General features: G+C 42.4%; 1 protein-coding gene across 3 annotated transcripts; it reads left to right on the top strand.

Annotated features, from left to right (window-relative positions):
• Positions 1-620: 620 nt before the first annotated feature.
• Positions 621-21,960, top strand: LOC125898496 (proto-oncogene DBL). 3 transcript variants are annotated; one of them, XM_049592305.1, is made up of 26 exons: positions 622-862; positions 2,484-2,618; positions 2,832-2,948; positions 3,230-3,379; positions 4,638-4,762; positions 4,942-5,056; positions 5,165-5,284; positions 5,663-5,854; positions 6,305-6,496; positions 6,574-6,754; positions 7,009-7,097; positions 7,235-7,335; positions 8,481-8,547; positions 8,776-8,891; positions 9,009-9,078; positions 9,178-9,270; positions 9,460-9,552; positions 11,094-11,219; positions 11,996-12,211; positions 12,386-12,478; positions 12,600-12,678; positions 13,244-13,289; positions 16,597-16,769; positions 18,512-18,627; positions 18,967-19,079; positions 19,200-21,960. In XM_049592305.1, the coding sequence occupies exons 1-26, from the start codon at positions 812-814 to the stop codon at positions 19,279-19,281; spliced, it is 3,051 nt and encodes a 1,016-aa protein (XP_049448262.1). In that variant the 5' UTR covers positions 622-811; the 3' UTR covers positions 19,282-21,960. The 3 variants fall into 3 exon arrangements, with proteins under 3 accessions (XP_049448264.1, XP_049448262.1, XP_049448263.1); XM_049592306.1 differs by having other exon boundaries at positions 623-862; positions 16,672-16,769; XM_049592307.1 differs by lacking the exons at positions 16,597-16,769; positions 18,512-18,627; positions 18,967-19,079; positions 19,200-21,960 and adding an exon at positions 14,833-15,229 and having other exon boundaries at positions 621-862.
• Positions 21,961-22,122: the final 162 nt, after the last annotated feature.

Raw genomic sequence — 22,122 nt, 5'->3', positions numbered from 1 at the left:
ATTTTGTACTAATTATCTATTTCTGCAAAGTAACTACTGACCATGCCTATAGCTCTTAAATAATAAAGTGAAGTAAAAAGTACAACATGTTCTCTAAGGTGTAGATGAGTCCACAAATTAGACCATAATGTTGCATTACTTATAAATACTCAAAGTACATACTTCAAAATTGTACTTATACACAGTAGTTGAGTATTTCGTTACTTTCCCCCACTGCGAACAGGTTAATGGGATCATGCATACTGTAAATGTCATAAGGTGATCCAGAGGTGGTTTACAGTTTCATGAGTTCCAAGCGCCATCTTGCGGATCCAGTGGAAATGAATCAATACCTTTTACTGTATTTCCTACCAGCTCTTCAGATGAGATGAGATAATGAGTGTTTCGCTGTTTAGTAATCAGACATAAGTTCAGAAACATGAAGACAGCTTATTTTGCATAGTCTTACAGCAGGGTGAGGCAGGGGAGTAGTTCTCCCTAATGGATATTAATAAGATGAAAAATCACATTTAATTATGATTTAGTGTTGAATTTTCACATATAATAATGTGGACATTTGTGCAGAGCTGCTGCGGGGCGACCAAACTTATTTTGGCTTTGACGTCAGGTAGGTGAAAGACACCCCACCATCCTGGTCTCCAGCAGGAGTGCGTCTGCTGAGGTGCGCACTCAGCGCGCTGCTCGGCCCGCCCGGACACTGCAGTGTAGGTTACCGTGCCATCGCTGCGGCTGCTCGCTCCCGACAACACGTCCCGCTGCAGACTTCCCGGGCTCGGGGAGAACAGGGGAGAGCAGGGAAGCGCCGAAAGCCATGGCCGAGTCCAACCCGCTGCGGGGGTTCCCCCGTCTGCGCCGGGCCGCGGTAAGCTCCGCCGGGAGGTGGGGAGTGGGAGGCTTCAAACGGGGCGGCGAGGATACTGCAGCAGAGTGAGAGGAGCAGAGAGCTAGAGGAGCCTCTCTTAAAGACAGTTCAGTACTGCGACACAGAGGTTGGGATATGCTCTTAGCACAGTGCAAACTGCATCACATATTTTAACATGCCTCTCGGTGCAGAGACTGGTAAGATTCAGTCGGCTGTTCAATGTTAAGAGTGTGTAGAGAACCAGGACAGGCCAATGACAAACGGGTTTTGTTTGGTGTGTGTGTATGTGTGTCTCTGTGTGTGTGTGTTTGGACTGCAACTGCAGGTCCAGAACAGATACCAGCTTCGGCTCTGCAGACTGGAGCTGTGGAGTGTGTTCAAGTTATGCAGCTTTTATGTAACAGATATGGGAATATGTGTGAAATACTTGATGCCCACAGACCCTAAATGCAGCTGTGGAATGCAGATGTTCTGACAATTCTGCAATCATACAATAACATCCATCATGGCTGCTGTATGAGTACATATCCAGGATTGTACTGACACTTGGATGACTATTTACTTGGGTGTTAAGGCTGTAGGAAGGTAGGTGCATGGGAGAGAAGGCTGTGTTTATTTGCACTCAGGTCAGCAGCTTGTGGTTCAAATCACTAGTTGTGATGATTACAGCACACCTTAAGACAGAGAGCTGTTTGTCACTGCCAGAGAGCAAGCCCATCTGTGCTAAAATACCTGTCGCCTGGTGGTGTGTTTGGATAATAAAGTCACCAGCCTTAGAAAACAGTGGAAAAGATCTCTGTTCTGAGCCTTTTGTTTGTTTGGTGAGATCACACTGTGTGCATTATAGCTGAGAGGAATGTGAAAGCAGTATATGAATAGCAACAACACATTCAGAGGCTTATATGAAGAGTAAAAGTCCTCCTCATGGTTAATAATACCTGAAGCCACTGGATATGAGCAAACACTGTAGAGAATGTATGGGTTGGACAGCAGGTGCGGAGAGAGTGACCACCAGATCACTTGATTAGTGCTTTGCTCTTCGCTGCACATAATGACAAACATAATAATGACAGCAGCTCTGTGTTTACAGAGTGAAGGTAAAGTGAGGGCACGTTGATCATCATGAAGAAGAGTGACGAGGCAGCAGCGTCAGGCGGAGGAGCTGACTGTCAGAGCTGCTGAAGCGCTGTAGACACAGATAGACCTCCCAGATTGACACAGAGAGGTGCTGATGCTGTGTTGAGCGTTGCTAGACTGCACGACTGACAACATTCAGCTGTCAACACTTAAGACTGATGTCCGACTCCTCTTATCTTGTGCTCCCCTGGCCTCATCTGGGGGATGCAACGGAGGATAAATTCACAGTAGCCAGTTTACCACATTGCCAGGCTGACATAAATAATTCATGGTATATCACAATTAGGTCTTCAGTAAATCCTGAGCAGTCAGAGCCGTGCGGTCTGAGACTGATTTACAATTGTGACTTTATGCATTTTTGATACCACTACTCTCCTCTCATCCTTTGTCCCCTCTTCCAGTCCACACTTTAGTTGTGTTTAATTAATAAAAATACTATGAAGCTGAGTTAATGAATAACATATTACACTCTTTCCTCTTTCAGACCTCATTTCCAGGAAATCTACATTTGGTCTTGGTGCTCCGCCCCTCTGGCTTGTTAAGCTCTGCCCCGAGTCCGTCTTCAAGCACTGACCTGGGCTTCCGCTTCAGCCAGGATGACTTCCTGTTAAAGATGCCGGTGAGAAGGGGTTAAAAACTGAGCACTGAGGAGTGGGAGACTATTAATCTGATGCAGCACAGTCCTGTATCTGCTCCGCACTACAGACAATCTTCTTGTCCATCTGATAAACAGTAGATGTCCTTTTCTGCTGCTCACTAACTACACACTGCCAACAAACAAGTTGAAACATGATGTCGTTTTATTGGATGCCCTGTGGCGCTGTGTTTCTAGGTGGTGATGCTGCGTTCAGTTGGTGACCTGCTGCGCTACATCGATGAAAACCACCTGACATCAGACTTCACTGCGAAAGTGGAGTACTGCCAAAGTGACTGGATCGTCCTCCGCACGGTATGCACCTCTGATGCTATCCCCCAGAGCATGGCAAGTTACAGCTATAGAGATTAAAGCTTCGATTGCACAGGCTGCACACTTCCTAAAGGTCTTTGCAACTGAAAATAAAACCACACAAGAAGTGAACCCCTTTTACTGGCTGTGTTTTTGTTCTCTTTATTTATTGTTTGGCTAAAATTACATAATTTGATAAACCATGTGAATTAAAAACGATCAGTAACAGCTTGTGTGTCTTTTTTTGTGTGTGTGTGTGTGTGTGTGTGTGTGTGTGTCTTCAGGCCATTGAGACCTTTGCGGTGACAGTGAAGGAGATCGCCCAGCTGCTGCAGGGCTTCGGATCAGAGCTATCTGAAACTGAGCTTCCAGACGAAGCTAATGCCATCGAGTTCCTGCTGCACTCACACACACACCGATACCGACAGATGAAGGTTGACACCGTCTCTTCTCCCTTTCCTCTCTCACTCTCTGTCTCTGTGTCTGACAGCTTTTGTATTTGAGTTCTCTGTTTTTATGCCTCAAGAGAATTACTTCAAATGTGGCAGAAACATTCACTTTGACTCAATGATGCAATGATCTAATTCGATTTTGGTGGTCATAGTCAAGGTCACTGTGACCCTTGTTTATCTTATTCTTGTGAACGCAAAATCACAAGAGCACCATGAGGAAATTTCTTCATATTTGGCACAAACGTTGGCTTGGACTTAAGGATGAACTGATTAGATTTTAGTGGTTAAAGGTCAAGGTCACTGTGACCTTGCATTGATCTCATTCTCCTGAACGTAATATGTCAAGAACGCATTGAGGGAATTTCTTCAAATCTGGCACAAAAGTCAACTTGAATTTGATGATGAACTGATTCAATTTTGGTGGTCAAAGGTCAAGGCCACTGTGACCTCAAAAACATGTTTTTGACCATAACTCGAGAATTCATATACTGATTATGACAAAATTTGACACAAATCTCTAATAGGATAAAATGATGACAGTTTATATTCAAAAAGTCAAAGGTCAACTTTGCTGTGACATCATCATGTTTTGCAAAAGCACTTTTGTGGCCATTATTCAACGCGTTAAGACATTTGGTCGGATACTGAGTTGGTGACGCTAATCTTGGGTGTCCACCTTGAAACTGTAAATGGGCTGCTCTTGAGTGCTTTTCTAATCTTCAGACCACTCAAAGCGCTTTTACACTGCGTCACATTCACCCATTCACACAAACATTCACACACTGGTGGCCGAGGCTACCATACATGGTACTGCTACTCAGTAACCATTCACACGCACTCACACACCAATGGAACAGCCATTGGGTACAATTTGGGGTTCAGTATCTTGCCCAAGGTTACTTTGACATGCAGACTGGAGGAGCTGGAGATTAAAGCACCGCGATCTTCTGATTGGTGGACGACCCTCTGACTCACAGCCGCCCCCAGTGTGATGATTATATATATCTTCTTTGCTCTTGGGTTGAAGATGTATGTGAAGCATTCACATTTTAAAATTTGATGTGCTTCCTTGCAGCAACATCCATATTTAAAGCACTGTCTACTGTCATGGCTACATATGAGTCTGGACAGACATGGATGCAAACTGTAACCACAATGTCACTGGTTCATGAAGGCATATAATCACGAGGCGGTAATTCTTTTTTTCTTAGATTTCATTTGTCTTTTGTTGTCATGTCAGGATGATATACGGGGCGTCCTGAAAGAAGGACGGCTGCTGCTGTCCAACCTGGAGACTGTTAAGGCCTCTAAGAGAGACGCAGAGGAGGAGAGGGACCTAAAATCAGACATGGACACTGTTCAGAGGTACAGCACCAGTGAACGAGAGAAGCACAGCATGAGAGTTCAGTTTAATAGCAGATGTTGTTTTGTTTAGGAGGATGGATGGACAAGAGGATTTAGTAGACATATTCTCAGTTTGGTGCTTACATGTTATTAAACCTTTATCTCAGCAGGCAGCTTGTGTGAATGTCTGTGTGTTTCAGGCTCCTGGCTCAGCTCAGAGACATGGAGGAGGCGTTTGACGGCTTCTTTGAGAAACACCACCTGAAGCTGCAGCAGTACCACCAGCTGCTGCACTATGAAATGAGTTTCCAGCAGGTGCGATGATTGGTGTCTGTTATATGAGCCCTGATTATATGTTACACCGCTGTGATGATTAACTGTCTGTGTGTGTGTGTGTGTGTGTGTGTGTGTGTGTTTGTGTAGATGGAGGAGGTGCTGAAGAGGATCACTGAGCAGGAGATGGTCATTGCGCCTGTGGGGACCACAGTGGTTCAGACAGAACAGTTATTGAAGGACCTGGAGATATTGGACGCACGCGCTCAGGTCACAAAGTCAAACAACAATTACAGTTTGAGATGTGGTGTGAAGGAAGAGACCATGTCCTTCCTCTTTCTCTTTTTTTTCAGTTTCTGAAAAAAGCACTTTACGGGTTGTTTGGGATTATTTTTCACCAATGCATGCATGCTCCTTGTTCCACCTTCTGTCACTGCGAGTAACTGTGGAAGCTGTGGGTCTGTCTACAGTGCTAGAGCAGTTGTAATGTTGTGATGAGCTCGTACTTATGAAGTCCAATGGCACACAGTGTTTAAGGCTCTGCACACAGTAATTGTTTTCTTGCATCAGGAAACAACACCCTTTGGATGTGTGGGGGAAATGAAGCCCAAATCAGTTTACACCATCATGTGTGTGTTTGTGAATCAGGAGGAGATGGCTCGAGCCCAGGTGGTGATCCTGCACGGCCACCAGTTGGCTGCCAACCACCATTACGCCCTGGCGCTCATCGTCCAACGCTGCAACGAGCTGCGACATTACTGCGATGTCATCACCAATGCCACACGCGCCAAGCGGGCCTCGCTTGCCCGAGCACGAGACCTACTGCTTCGCCTTGAAGACGTAAAAATGCTAACATGAAACGTATAGTCATAGCTTATGCACAGAAAGCAGAATTATTGCACTTAAAAACAACATTGAATTAAATTGTGTGTTTGTGTTTCACTTCACCTTTTTGCCTGTGCATGCTCTGCTACTTTGTATATTTTCCATGCAGGTTTCAGTACGATGCACAAATAGTGTAAGCTGTATGTTTGTTTTGATATCAGAATATTACAAAACAAATGGGGGCATAGCCAAAAAATGTATATCCATCAGTCCTCCATCTTAGATTTGTGCTACTGAAAGGCTTTTGTTTTGTTTCACATTTGACAGAGGTGGAAAAAAATCTTAAAAAGTACAATTGTTAAATCTTATCACATGAATCTTTTTTCTTTCTTTTGATCTAATTAAAATATAAATAATGTGCCTTAAACCTTGTGTTTCCTTGTGTATCTTTGTGTGTGTGCAAAGGCCCTAAGGTGGTGTGACGAGGGCGCCTATCTCCTGGCGAGTCAAATGGTGGACAAGTTCCAAACCAGAGAGGGAGCTCAGGAGGCGCTGCAGTACCTGAGCTGCCACCAGGAGAGGGCGCCGTCCGCACTAAAAAACTGCCAGGACATTGTGAGCCTGGAGTTTGAAGCCATACTCACCCCACAGCTGCAGGTAACGCACCACTACTGAACACAAACTCAAAGAGATGATCAGCAGTTCACCTCAGCTTTTACTTTCTTTCCTTCTAGTCCCAAATATCCATGGTAACAGAGAAGTTGAACTCGGTGCAGTCTATGATCAAGAACAGAGAGCAGTGTCTGAGGAAGCTGGCCGATGTACAGGTCAGACCGATTCAGCTGGTGGCCCCCAGGCCTGAACCTGACCAGACCGCACAGCGCTGCAAGTCACCTCTCTTCTCTCCCAAACATGGTATGACCCCTCCGACTGCCCCATATCTCAGCCCATATTTTCTGACACATATTTCTGTGCACTATCTGGATATTTTTATGATACATTCATCTGAACTCCACTCCTCACAAGCACAACTCTGACTTCTCCTTTCACTAGTACTCCCTTCTCACGACATTGGACATTTAATACCATTTTTCTTTCCTCTTGTATATCTCATGTGGCTGCCTAGGGCACCGTCATCAGCAGTCATATTTGTGTGATTCTCTCCACAGGTGTAGACTTTAACGTTCTGAACTCCAAGTTCTCCTTCGACCTGCTTCCTGGCAAGAGAGCGGCGAAGAGGAACAACAGCCAGCGCAAGGTGTGTGTGTATGCATGTAGTGTTAATGAACAAATGTTGGCAACATAATGTCGCTGATTTAAAATACGCCAGAACTTGTCTTACAAAGCTGTCCAAGGCCCCAAGCTGAGATACTTGTTTCATGTGTGTTTTGTCAGATCGAGGTAATGCATGATTTCCAGGGCAACCGTAGCTGTCTGTACGGCTCCACCACTGAAACAGACTCAGAGGCAGAAGACAATCCAGAGCAGGTCACACGGTACGCAATGTTTCACCTCTCACACATGATCCTTCTGCTTGAGCTTGACCTGGGACTCTAACCTTGCACTGTTTGTGTATTAAGCTGTGTGTGCATGTGTGTTTGTTACAAAAACATTGACATTTCCAGGTTGTCAAATATAGACGCTTGGTTACGCCCCTCAGCGTCTCATAGCGACACACAGGGCATCCTGTAGCGTATGTGACACACAGTTGAAACAGCGTAACATGTGGTTGATGTTGTGAAATGCTCAAAGTTAGGTTTTAGGCAACCAAACTACTCTGTTAGGTTTAGAAAAAAGATCATTTTTGGTATAAAGTAAGAACATTTGTAACAATAACATACCGTAATGTAAATAGCCTACGTTGCGTGAATGTCAGTGTGCTACAACTGTGTGTCAATTATGTAGCACTACGATAAAACAATATGGACTTTTGGTTTCACACGGGACACAAACTGTGATCTCCTGGGTGAAAGTCATACTTTTGTTTGACCCATCCTCCTGCCCTTCACAGACTTTTCTTCCTCCTTATACTACGTCAGTGGTTTCCAACTGGTGAGTTGTGGTCCAAAAGTGGGTCATTGGTCCATTCTGAATGGACTGCAAGTGACTTGCAGATGTGTCGTTTGTGGAAAACACACTTTATTTTAAAGTACAGTGAATTTCTGGCACAGAGCTTTTATTCTGAAGTGCCATTTCCTGCCGTACAGTGAGACTACCAGAGTACCAGACAGCTACTTGACAGAGACAGCAAACTACTTCGATGACATGGCCAAACACAAGTGTGACGCTGAATGTATTTAACTGTGTGGATGACTGAGGAGGAATCTGTACCCTGTGGCTGAACCAGTTGGAAACCACAGTACTACGTCACAGTGTCAAGTATTGCTGCAATGGGTTACCATGGGAGCTTGCTGAAAAGCCTGGTGCATAAAGACATTAAAGGGAGCTTCCAGGGTTGATATCACAATCCGAGGGTGTGGGTATTTGACGACCTGGAGATGAGAACAGGCTGGTGTGACCCATACATGAGCCTCTCTTAACTTTTTGTGCCAAGGTCAGAGTTTGCACAGCAGCATTAAGACTTTTGTTTTGATTTGCATTGAGTTTTTCTCTCTTTTTCTCTCATTCTTACACCTTCTAGTCATATTATGAAGGAACTCATAGCTACAGAGAGGATCTATGTGGACGAGCTGCTCTCTGTCCTTCTGGTAAGTTGCTTTTTCTTTCCTTTTGTTGGATAATTTAAAGTGCAGAGCAATGGAGGGTATGAAGAAGAATATATACATATATAGGCTACTTGGCTGAATTTGAATCCGCATTGTTGTATAAATACTTTTTGTTATTTTGTACTTCCTGTTTCCTATCAAGTCCTCCTGCCCTTTTTTTATTATTACTACTGTTGTCATCTCCTTTGTCCTCTCCTCTCCTCTTATCAGGGCTACAGGGCAGAAATGGAGGACCCATCCATGTCTAATCTTCTTCCCTCAGCTCTACGTAGCCAGAAGGACGTTCTGTTTGGCAACATGCCAGAGATTTACCAGTTTCACAGCAGGCAAGACACACACACACACACACACACACACACACACACACAAGCTGTCACTGAGTTGTCCCCTCCTCTCTTTTCAATCCAATTTCCGTTCATTTTCCTCTTGGATTCTCCACTCAGGATCTTTCTTCAGGATCTGCAGGGTTGCCTGGAGACGCCAGAGCGGGTGGGGGCTTGTTTCCTGAAGCGGGTGAGGGAACATGAGGAGAAACACTGGAACTTCATGTGAAGTGATACAGCATAATGTATCTAATTGTACATTTGTGTGTGTGTATGTGTGTGTGAGCAGAAAGAGAAGTTCCAGGTGTACGAGCGTTACTGCCAAAACAAGCCTCGATCTGAGTTGCTATGGAGACAGTGCTCTGATTCGCCCTTTTTTCAGGTATTTACATACTGAATATTTAACTTCATCCACTCATTGTCTCATATTGATGGTCATTTGGATGAGTGTTGATAGAAAGCATGATCTTGAGATGTTTGCATGTATAGTTGTTGTGTTTCCTATATTTTGAACAAATTCATGTTTTCCAATCATGCTCTGTGTATTACAGCAAAATCTCTCTCTCCGCAGGAGTGTCAGAAGAAGCTGGACCACAAGCTGGGTCTGGACTCTTACCTCCTGAAACCAGTCCAGCGCCTCACCAAGTACCAGCTGCTACTCAAGGTTCTGTACATCTGAGCATCTGAGCATCTGAGTCAGTTAGTGATAGAGTAGCAGAAATGCACATTTAAAAGATTTTGTTATTAGGTGTTATCATAAAGGCCAGTTGTTTTGAGATGTGCATCATTTCAGTCTTTTTTTGCAGAATGATAAGATTTTGCTGTATGAAAGCAAAATTGTGTCAAGCAGAGTGACTCAGTGACTCTTGAAAAGTAGTATTAGTCATGTTGAGAGTAAGCAGAGATGTGGCACACTTAAGACAGAGATGTACTTGGTTTTAGTTACCCAGTCATGTGTGCATGATGGCTGCCTCGCGTATTCTGCGTCCATTTGGAGCCATAGTTGTGCGCTTTCTCAGAAATTACTGCTACATGTACGCAAAGTGCAACATGCACATGACTGGTGGGGGCGGTGTGAGAAACATACCATTGACAAGACAAGCGTGATTGAGGGGCCTGACATGTACATAAATTTACGTCGCTGTTGCTTTTCTGCCTTGATCTCAGATTTACCAATATAACCTCCTCGAGTGTTGCCATCTTTGTTGCTTGCACTGTGTACATCTGGAAGTTCTGTATGATCTGACTTCTCTGGTGTGCCCTCAAGTAGTACATTAGCAAGTTTGGGAACAATTCTGGTCACGATGCAGCCGGTTGTCTGAGCATCCTTGTGGATAAAAAAGCAAGTATGTCTCCAGTCAAACTCTGCATCTTTGCTGCAAAGTTCATTTGCATGTCAAAGGTCTGGGGCACGTTAAGTGTCAAAACGGTGTGCACTGTTTTGCTACAGTTTCTAGGCTGAGCGACACGTTTCCTTGAAATGTTGTGAAACAGGCTTTGAGGTATGTTTTCTCTTGTATGGTGGGTGTATCTGAGGTGTACCCGTCAGGAGTGACATTTATATAAACCAGATTCTAGTAGATCTTTACCCACTGTGCATACAGTTTTTGTTTTTATTTCACACTTGCTTTGGCGATGTAAACATGTTTCCCGTGTCAGTAAAGCCCCTATAAATTGAACCAAATAAAACCCCACCATATGAAAATATTAATTTGGCAGTTTTTACCTTTTTGACCTTAGTTTGACCCGATGGTGGCACTAGAGGAAACCAAAATTAGGGGGACATGAATGTCTGAAGCAAATGTCCTGGCAATCCATCTAACAGTTGCTGAGATATTTCACTCTGGATCTAATCAGTGGACTGACTACCAGCTGACCTCGCCTTCCACAGATTCACGTGATCATGGTCAGGTCAGTCTGCACTGTAATAGGTCTTGTTCGGAAAAAAACATTCAGACTGATGAATGGACAAAGAGATGATGGTTAAAAGAGCCAAGCAATCAAGACAGTTATACCAACAGCAAAGTGCCCACACTTATGAGGACACAGGTAGACATCTTAAACAGGCACGGAGACAAATTGACAACATGAAGGCCAATCCCCCAGACAAAACTAATTTGTGTAAGCAGACGTTCATGGAGACTGACTAGATTAGATAAACTGAAAAGCACTGACCTGTCTGCCTGTGTCTCTGTCTCTGTTCAGGAGCTACTGAAACACTGTACAGAGGAACATTACCGCTGTGAACTCCAGGAGGCTCTGCACTCCATGCTGGAGCTGCTTAAGTCTGTCAACGACTCCATGCATCAGATAGCCATCACTGGATATCAGGTACCAACCAGTCAAACCAATAGATACAACAGAGTGGACAGTGGATGCCAGATGTATGACATAATTATGTCTTAATATAAAGTGGTCCAATACTTGCATACTATGCATCATCATATTTCCCATTGACTCCCACTCTCTATTACCTCAGGCATTAATTAAATGAACCATTAAATTAGACTAAAAAGTTTGATGTTTGTGGAAAAATTCCAATTATCTGGTTGTGTTTAGTATTCATTGTGCTGACATTGATTCATTAAAACATCATTCAGTTAGGAATTTTATGGTTTACTCTGATCAGAAAATAGAAATTATTACTATTTACCATGATGAATTTATCAGCAGCAAAAGTTAAAATATTACTGTGTCACTCCTTTCAATTCTTCTTCTGAGCCAGTATGACCTGTTTTTTCTGTCTTTAAAAAAAAAATAATAATAAAATTGTATATAAAGTGCTTGTACATCTCCTGTACATAAACATATCCAAATTCACAAGGTGTATCACAAAATAAAAAAGAAAAAAAAAAAGCTTATTTTGTTGCAAATCTGTATAATTGCTCGTACACTTAAGTATCATCTTGAATCAGATTGCTAGATTTTACTGTAAATTAATTCATACTTACAAATATAGTCCATACAATGTGTGGAACTACTTTGTGTATCTCAAACGTTACTATAAAGCAGTGAATCTCTCACTTGTTGGTGCAGTTCATCTCTGTTCCTTTCTTCTCTGTCCACCTGTCGGTCCATCTGTCCGTCTGTCCATATGTCCATCTCAGGGCGACCTCAGCCAGCTGGGCCGAGTGGTGTTGCAGGGCAGCTTCAGCGTGTGGATCAGCCATAAGAGGGCAGCGGTGCGCATGAAGGAGCTGGCCAGGTTCAAACCCATGCAGAGACACCTCTTCCTCTATGACCTCGCCCTGCTCTTCTGCAAGCGCAGGGATGACGACGCTCACGACAGGACGCCCTTCTACAGCTTCAAATCCTGCCTCAGAGTAACAATTCAATATAATGCACTCATTGTATTAGCTCCACCTAATGCAGTCCAACTCAGCAGCCTTACAATGAATCCTTCCTTTATGTTTTTATTGCATATTATTGGTTCTAATAAAAATACTGTAACAGTGTCGAGGTAATAGGGAAATGTAATGTCTTCTCTCTTCCTGTAGATGAGTGCAGTGGGAATCACAGAAAATGTGAAAGGAGATGTGAAGAAATTTGAAATCTGGTACAGTGGCAGAGAAGTGGTGTACATAGTTCAGGTATTTTCTATCTCTTCTTTTAGTATTTTATGTGTCATGTACTTTTAGGTCATTGAATCAAACCTTTTTGTGTTATGGTCTGTGTGTGTGTGTGTGTGTGTGTGTGTGTGTGTGTGTCTAGGCTCCCACTCTTGAGATCAAAGTTGCCTGGCTGACAGAGCTTCGAAAAATTCTCACCAACCAGCAGAAGATGCGTCAAGGTTTCTATTACTGCTATAATTAATTTGCCGCCTCTACATTAGTGCTGCACGATATGAGGGAAATATATAGTGTGCACTAGCACTGTTAAGTATCGTAATAACGATAATACTTGCCATAAGCAGATATTGAAGAGTGCTCAGTATACTGCTAAAGTAAAACAATTTACTTACATTCTTCTATTGGACAAATTGAACTTGAACTAAACACAAAAGGCACCTAAAAAGAGTAACAGTTACATTTTAAAGTGCAGTTTAGTCTATTTCAACTAACATATATTGTGCAGCCCTGCTGTATATGTACACTACTTTCTTTGAAGAGCCTGATTTTATTTTGTTTAACTTGAGTTTAGCTCTGATATGTCTGAGAAGAGGCGATATAGAACTGCAGCTATATCATGTAACTTCTGTCATTGTCAGCTCTTTACTGTTCTGCTAAGTTTAAAGGTAATTTCCATAGGAATATCAGATGTTTGAGGTCTCGGGGTGGAATCCAAATTGATGTTGGGATGATTCACTATCCCATATGTAATATGTCTTTGTCCTTCGTCCCTTCTTGTTTTCTCAGATGAGGCGCCTTATCTTACACTTTCAGACAACCCCCTCTCTGACAGGTAATTTCTCTCTGCATGACCTCCCTGTCATCCTCTGTGTCCGTTTATGACCTCCTGATGTGTGGTGGTGGAATGGCACAGCTCACTTTTAATCAGAAATTGATTAAAACTTGATACTTGAAGGAAAAGGGTCTTTCACTTATAGTGGTAATAATAGCAATCAAAATCCTGAAAGACCCACTCAGTTTCACCCACATGCCAATATCTTGTTTTTATCAACAACGGTTGCTGAATGAGTATGTTCGTGTGCAGTGTGTGTGTACGTGGTGTATCCATGTCTTTGTCATTACCCTTGAGAACCCAGTTTTCGTGACTTCACTGCCAAGTCCTACAGATGGCTTTAACACTGTCCATGGTGCTGAAATGCCACGCTGCACAATTTCAGCACCACGGAGAGCCGTATACACTGAAAATACTGCAAATGTGTACATGGTAGATGTTTCTGAAAGATATACTGTGCAGGATTTTTCCACTCATACTACAGCAACCCCTCTCAACCATCACTCATGACCCACTACAAGTGTGTGTTGGTGTATTTTTCGACAGAGACTCTGCCCTCTGTCTGTATTTTCTTATTTTCTTATGATTTTCTGTGCTGGGGAAGTTTATAGGCGCTCAGGTGGAGTCAAGGCTTTACAAAAAGTCAGGTACCAGACTGTAAGCAGTAGGAATCCAGGTGACACAGTGCCAAAAAAACCCACAAATGTAGTGAGGCGAAATGCCAAATGAGAGTGAATGTGGGGTTGGCTTTTACTTTCCGTTTTGCTGGAGAGCGTGCTCACAAACAGTAACAGGCATCCTTGCACAGTATGCCTTTAAAGAAACAGCTGCCAAACTGTAGGTCAGAGAAAATTGTTAGAGGTTTTCCAAGAGCTTACAGTTGTTACTCAGGTGTTTGTCAATCGTTGGTTCTCTAGGATAGTGTCAAACATGAAACTTTAAAGAGTGTTGCTGGAGATGAGTGTGTCTGTGGAGTTTTTGTAGGAGATACCAGTGTTTTGTCTTCTGATAGCATGCTAGCATGTTGTAAATGTGATGAATGGTTGGGTCTTCGAAACCTCAACAACACAACTTGCTAATGACTCATTTGCAGGAAAATGATTAACATTGGTACAAATTTTTTTTGGGGGGGGTGTCAAATATTTTAAGACCATGGTGTTTTTTTCTTTTTCAACAAATTCCATGAAAAGATCAAAACCAACAATCAGCTGATGCCCCTAACAAGTATTGTTTGTGTGTCCAAAGTCTGATAAAGCTTATTGGTCTGGCTCACTGGATGTAGACTGTGGATATTAGCCTGTCATTGGCTGCCATAGCGCTGCCCAAGATGACTGTGATCGATTCAAAGAAATACAAACAGCCCAAAGTGTTTTTTTCCCTGAGTGCAGAATCCCAGCTGAAATTACTGAGCTGTTTTTAAAAAAGATGAATGTATATTTGTGACCCATTTTAAAGATTTATATTACAGTAGGGATAAATGTAGTCTGGCGATGCAAATGTGAGTTCATCTGGAACCTCTCATTTCCCTTTTCAATTTCCAAAGGGGCGTTATAAACGGCTGTAAATCACAGTGCCTCTGGATGCAATTGGAGAGCCCTGCAACCAATCATGTGATGTATAGCACTAACGGTGACAGACAAATGTAAATAGACTACAGTGTGCAGAGATGAACTGTGGTGGGTGTAGCATCAATGTATCTGTGCACCAGTGTTGCAATTTTTTCCATCACAATGCCTGATCAGTACTCTTCTTTACTAAACTAGGTATGTGCTCACTGTCATGTCCCTGTTGTGGGGGTGCATGAGCCAAAAATGACATCATCACATATTTTGTGTAAAGCGTAAGGCTCTGCAAGTCATCAGTAATCACATCAAACATGCCTCATATTAGATAAGCAAATGTGTTTGACTCGACCAGGACCTGGTTTGCTGAAATCTGAATGGGACGGGGGCTAGAAAAATAAAACTATTGCTCAGAGATTCGTCTGGTTCCCGGGCTAGGCCCAATGGGCTTGGGGCTAGGGAAGTCATAAAGCACTGAGAGAAGGACCAACACATTTTTGGTTTTGGTCTTTTCGTTGACGAGTTTGTTGACAGTAGAAAATAATGCAATACTTATCCTTATAGTAAATACGGTAACACTTTACTTAAAGGTATCTACATAAGAGTGACATGACACTGTCATAACTATGACATGACACTGTCATGAACTTGTCATAAGCATTATGTACATGCCATAAACATTTATGACTGCTGTCATTAAGTGTCATTCAATTTTTGTAATGACAAGTTGACATTGTTTGGGTTGTCTTCATTGACATTAACTTGACATTAATCAAAGTGACATTACCATTTCTTGTTAATGTCAAGTTGTTATGACAAAGACATCTTCTGATAATGTCATCCTGGTTAATGTCAAGTTGTCATAATAAGGACATCCTAAACAAATTTAATGTCCACTTGTCATGACAAAGACAACTTCTGGTAATGTCACTTTGATTAATGTCAAGTTGTCATAATCAAGACAACCCAAACAATGTCAACTTGTCATTACAAAAACTGAATGACACTTAATGACAGCAGTCATAAACGTTTATGACATGTACATAATGTTTATGACCGTGTCATGTCATAGTTATGACAGTGTCATGTCACCCCTCATACCTTCAAGTAAAGTGTTACCGTAAATGCACTCGCAAAGACTTAGAGTGCAGTTGTCAAAGAATGGGAAATAGCATGGGAAAATCCTATTCAGAGACTGTCTCGTTGGGTTTTTTAATCACTCCAGCTTATGGATGATGAGATACTGTGGGTGTTTGTCACTTTTTGAATGATTTGTGTACATGATTTTGGTGTGGTCACATTGCATTTGTAAGTAATTTAAGTGTTTGTACTTTATCAAGCAGATGGGTAGGCTTTAATGTGTTAAGACAAAGTGACTTCCAAATAAATTCCTATGACTATCTTAATTTTCTTTTCTCCACCCATCTACTACTTACAGCCACACTGTGGATTATTTGCAAATGCTATTTAATCAAGGCCTGGTATGTGTGCAGAATACTGTGTACTACAAATGATATTTCCATATATTTCAGCGATCTCTGATATAATTGATATTTGTGTTCCAAACTCAAACATCCTTTGAAATCAGACGCTGAAATACATGTGGTTGTGAACTTGACGGAATGCTGTATTGATTAACAGAATGTGGATGAGCTCGTTTTGTGACACCGTGGATGTTGTTGTTGTTTTTTTTTTGTTTTTGTTCGTTATGGTCGTGTCTTGTTCCCATGGCAATGTGGTTTTAGTGCATCAGAGATGTGTGTGTCGTGGGGCGGAGCATCGGTGGGAGGCTGCTCAGCGTGTCTCCCTGTTCCTCACAGTTCCTCGGCAACAAGCCACTCCAACAGGTACCGGGGGGAGGAGTCCATACACACCAGCCCCGCCCACTCAGATCCCGTGGTTCACTCACCTCGACGCAGTGAGTCGCTGAGACTGACTACACACAAAGTAGAACACACAGTACTCATGTCTTGAAAGAAATTGTTTTTTCTTATGACTTAATGTTTGAGAAATTAACGAAAACCTCTTGGCTTTGTATGGGTCTTTCTTTGGCCAGATATTGAGGGGAAAATTTGCCACCGTTTATGTGGATGTCCAATCAGCATTGATCATAAATGTAGCCAACTGAAGCAATAAATTCCTCAGTGTGTGCTGTACTGACAGAGAAAGCTAGTTCTCATCAAAGAAAACCTTACTTCCATTTGCAGTATTATATATGGCGTTATTCTGTTCTGGGGCCTCTCTGCCTTTCCATGCGCTTATGCAGAAAACCTCTTTCACACGCCTACATGGAAAGCCTAAGGCAGAGAGAGCACACCTCTCTGCCCTTCCATGTGCGAACGAGAAAACCCTAAGGCAGAGAGAGCAAACCTTCCTGCCCTTCCATGTGCGAACGAGAAAACCTAAGGCAGAGAGAGCACACCTCTCTGCCCTTCCATGCACCTACATGGAAAGCCTAAGGCAGAGAGAGCAGCAGCAAATGTCACTGATAAGTCAGACACTACATAAAAAGGAGGAGCTGGGGTGGAGACAGGTTGCAAAGCGGCTTGCAGAGGAAGCAGCAACAGTAGGCAGGCCAGAGCAGTTTAAACAGGGCGCCCTGAATAGAAAGGAATCATGTGATCTATCAGCTGACTCCCTTCCGTCAATCAGCTGCTGTTGAGTGGCTGTTTGAGATTAGCTGATGTAGCTGGGATGTGAGCTGAGCTTGACATGGTGTGCTGCCTGAACTAATGCTATGCTCAATTTTTTACATTGCCCATTGCAGCCCATTACGAATTCACTCCTTCTGTTTTTCTTTTCACAATAAAAGCTCAACTTAAATTACTAAGAACATTTTTTCTAAGAAGCAACTCAACAAAACAGCTTATAATAGTGTTAGGTGATGAAAATACTCAGTAGTCGTCTGCTCTCTTTGCCCTGCTGGTCTTTTCCAGTTTATCCTCAGGATCCTGAAGAAGGTCTCCAGCACACCTCTGTCAAATTGGGGAGTAAAACTTTCATGCAAAGTAATATAACGCACAGGCTTTGTCAGGGTTGGCATTGGCAACAGCATCAAACAAAAACTGCTCACAGTGAGATTCATTGCAGCAGAATGATTCAGTTTCTGTTGGCATCAGAGGGCAATTTGAGCAAAGGAACTGTCAGTCTGTGTTTGCTCTCTGCAGCTCAAATTCTGGAGGATCCCCACCAGCCTTCAGCCATATACTGTGGCTCAAATAAATACAGTTGAATATCTGAGCCAGCTAAGATATTGTAAAATATATCCTCATCCATAAAATCCTCTGCAGTTATATTACTGAATGCCATTTTTGCCTTTGGAAACAAACAAAGAAAGCAAGGAAATTCTGTTTTTGAGCGGAGTCTAGGGAATGCCTAGTCCAAGCTGAAACAGCCTGTAGTTCTTCCTGCCTCTAACTACGTCACTGTCACGTCAAAAGACAGATTTTGCAGCTGTGAACTCAGCTTTCTCAGTCACCGTAGCATGCACGTAATGCTTTAGTTGATTAAATTTACCATCAATCAGCCATTCTGGATGAACTAAAAAGCATCTTTGTCATGACAGCCAGTGCATACACATACTGTAGATCTTGGAATATTAATGATTAAAAAGTGTAGTGCTTCCCTTTATAGTTGTCTCAGCTGTCGTGTCGCCCACAGCTTGGCCTGTCCCTGCCCACTCAGTGGCAATCTGTGAGGGCCTGGAGGACTGGGGTGCAGCTACAGACCTCTCCAACTTATCCGACTCAGATGAGGAGGATCAGCCCGCCCCCCTGGTGAGATTCTATTAGGGTCATGGCATATGTAGTAATGGAGAAATTATTTGTTACGCCAAGCGGAGTATATGAACACTGAGCCTTGGAGCTACTAACAGCCCACAACAAATGCTATTGGTTGCTGAAACTGAGGATACAGCATGAGCTTGACTTGTCTCCCGACGTGTGGTCCTCTTGCATTGGCAACCATACACCGATGATCTACAGCTTGGTGGGCAAACACAGACTAAACCAAAATACTTCTGGGATGAGGGCTATCTACATTTAAGACTGTTATGCATGTTGAAAAGTACCAGAATGCACTTTTCTCCTGTTTCACTTGTCTTTTCTCTGCTCCAGGTGGCGGGCAGGTACAGGGTCATGGTAGAGAGCAGCATGGCCAGCGCTGATGACATCATCTTTAACTGTGGTGATGTCATCCAACTGCTGCATGAGGAAGTGTCAGGAATGTGGTAAAATAATATGCTTGTTTCAGAAATGTTGATCACAGACAATTTTAAATACAGACTAGAGATGAAAATACTGAGCTGTCACTTTTTTGTGTGTCTGTGTTTCCGTGTGTGTAATCATAGGATGGTGAGGAATATAAGCCGTGGGGAAGAAGGGCGTGTTCTACCTGAGGACCTGCACAGGATTCTGGGAGAGACCTGCTAAGAGCCAACCAGAACAGAGGATAGAGGACACAGAGGTATTCCATCAACTTCCTGACTGAAACGGGGAATCTGACTCTGCCGAGATGTTCAGCAGATCATCAGATTGAAGCACATCAACCGCGTATTTTACTCTTCAAACTACTGTGACACTCTCACCTCAGAAGGCTGTAAACTACAGGATGAACCTCAGAAGACTGTAACAATGCAAAGCACATATGTGGAACCTCTTTTTTTCCCAGCAGTAACGCAGTTGATTATTTGGACTTTGAAACGTCAAACTTTTATTCATACGTACAGAAAGGACTTTTGTTGGACTTCAAGTTTTATCATTTCTATTTTCTTATGAAATATGACAGAAATCATGCATATGCCTACTAACATATCATAACTGTTCATGTGCCAAACAGCTCAGCTAATTATTGTGGCTTCTTTTTGTACAACAGTCAGTTCTGGAGTATAGCTTTACCTTGGTGTCATCGTTTTTAAGGAATTTCAGCCCTCTCTTCTTTTCTACAGCAGCCAGCTACATCACCAGATGGTATGCATGTGATGTTATTGAATGTCAAAATGGCCATGGTTACTCCACCTCTTAGTGGTAAAAGCAAAGTATCTGCAGACACATGACAGAAAAAAAGGCAAGAAAAGAAGTGTGGCGATATTCAGTCAAGGTCATAACAGACACTGTGTTTTTTTTTTGAAAATGTCATTGCATACCCTCTATCGACATTTAGAGTGTTTTCATACTTGATCCTTTTCAGCCCTCTAAGCAGACTCAGAGCTGTGACTCAGCATTTTTTGGGCATATGTGAACACTCCAAGAGAACTCAGACCCCTCTGAAGAGAATCAAAGTCAGACCACCTCGTGGGGTGGTGTAAATTCGGTTCACTTCAAGTCTGCGGTGCGGTTCACTTAACCTGTGCCTTGTGAACACAAAGCGCTCCAGGTTCACTTTGCTCTTTCCCATTGTATTCAGCGCTCTAGATCATACGAAACCATGTCGGCCTGTAATGCTTGTAAGGATGCAGGACAAGGAATAGATTGGTCCAGGGAAGATACTGCACATGTCCAGATGTGGAATGTAGAATACATCAAACAGCAACAGTCTACAGCATAGAAACGCTAAGGGTTTCCTCCAATATTAAGTTAATCTGAAAGTGAGGGGCTTCATAATCACACTGCAGTGCCACATCAAAGTAAAAGCAAAACTATGTCAATATATATAGGCTATAGTGTGAACAGAAAGACGACTGAGACCCCATCAGAGCTGAAGTTGACCAGAGAGAGAACTGAGTCCTCTTTCAAATGAATCCACAATGTGAACACAAAAAGAACTGAGTCCCTTTTCTGTTGGTCCACTTTTTGGTGCACTTTAAGAGGACCGAGTTCGGTTTGTTTAAAAAGGATTATATGCGAAAACACCCTTGTTGACATGGCAGGAAAGGTGCAGGTGTAATTAATAACTTTAAGTCCTCAAGATGAACCATCTGGGTCTGTGGAAAAGTCCTGCAGTACTTAACGCAGTCTTATCGTAGCTGGTTGTTGTAATCCAATGCTTGTTTGATATATAAATTGCACATATTTCAAATGTTAGTAATTTTTTGTATTTATTCTTTATGTTTGCTGCTGTTGATGGTGATAATGTGTTATTATTTTTTCCAATATTTTTCCTTTGGCATCTGTTAATTTTTATTGGTGATAATTCTGCAACTCTTCCATCAGATCTAATCTCATCCTCTGCCACAGCTGTTATTACCACTGACACGAGACAAACTTTAAGTCTGTTAGTTTGCTGCTCTGCATGGACAGATCACTGCACATGCCTGCTGCTTTATTTCTGCTTGTACTGCTATTACACACCAACAGGGAACCGTGCTCAGTGTTAGCTAGTAACTGTAAATACAGTAGTGTAGAACTTTAATTGCCAGCTAAACTATTACAGTTACATTGTGGATTACTACGTGAATTATAGATTTTCAATTTGGAGAGCTGAATTAATGAGGGAACATTATGGAAAAAAAACTGCCTGGTTTTAAAACTGCCCAGTCGGATTTTCTTGACACTGTTAACAGTCGAGCAGCTTTCAAGCAAAGTGTGAAAAGTGGTTATGAAAACACTGCCACTTTACCACCATCATGTGCTGATGGTTTATCTCTGAAGGGCAGATACAGTATGTGACAGATTTGTAGTTAACTGTGAATATGTAAAAATCAAAAATTTAGATATGAAACACAATGTTGGACAATAGTCATCTCAATGGTGAAACTTTTTTTGGACAGTCAGACGTTGACACTCAGCTTTCAAGTGACAAAAGGTACATCAGATTCATGCAGCTGCATCTCTGGACTATATAGATCAACACTAAACCTGAGATTAACACTGAAAAAAGATTCATTTTCACAGTATGTAACACCCACAGTGGGAACATTGCAGTCACTTGACTGTGAGTGCCGGACTGTCTTAATAATGTGACCACTAAACTCAATGTTTAATTTATTTTAAATCCACCGACCACAGGCTCTACGGTAACATCAGATGTTGTTAAGACTGTAATGTGTCTTTTCCACTGTACCTTAAACTGGTGTTTGCTGCTTTGCTTATTTTGCACTTTTTTGATATTTTGAATCATTGTGAAAGCTTGTATTATAATGCATAATGTATATGATTATTTTCCCAAATATAAGCACAGGATTGATTTAATTAAACCTGACTGGTGTGATTTCTTCAGTTAAATTTTAGCAGGCTTAGAGGCTAAGGATAAACGGAGACATCTTCCTTAGTTTGTGCCCTTCGTTTACACGCAAACGGAGATTTCTCCTCTGAAAACGTGTTTTTCTAAAAACT

Source organism: Epinephelus fuscoguttatus, linkage group LG12, assembly GCF_011397635.1.
Source record: "Epinephelus fuscoguttatus linkage group LG12, E.fuscoguttatus.final_Chr_v1".
NCBI lineage: Eukaryota > Metazoa > Chordata > Actinopteri > Perciformes > Serranidae > Epinephelus > Epinephelus fuscoguttatus.
This window is presented reverse-complemented; position numbering and strand designations above follow the sequence as displayed.

Coding starts and splice junctions, on each gene's coding strand:
- LOC125898496 (XM_049592305.1), top strand. CDS start 812: ATGGCCGAGTCCAACCCGCTGCGGGGGTTCCCCCGTCTGCGCCGGGCC. Junction 2,949..3,229: donor ACTGGATCGTCCTCCGCACG/GTATGCACCTCT, acceptor GTGTGTCTTCAG/GCCATTGAGACCTTTGCGGT. Junction 11,220..11,995: donor TAGCCATCACTGGATATCAG/GTACCAACCAGT, acceptor TGTCCATCTCAG/GGCGACCTCAGCCAGCTGGG.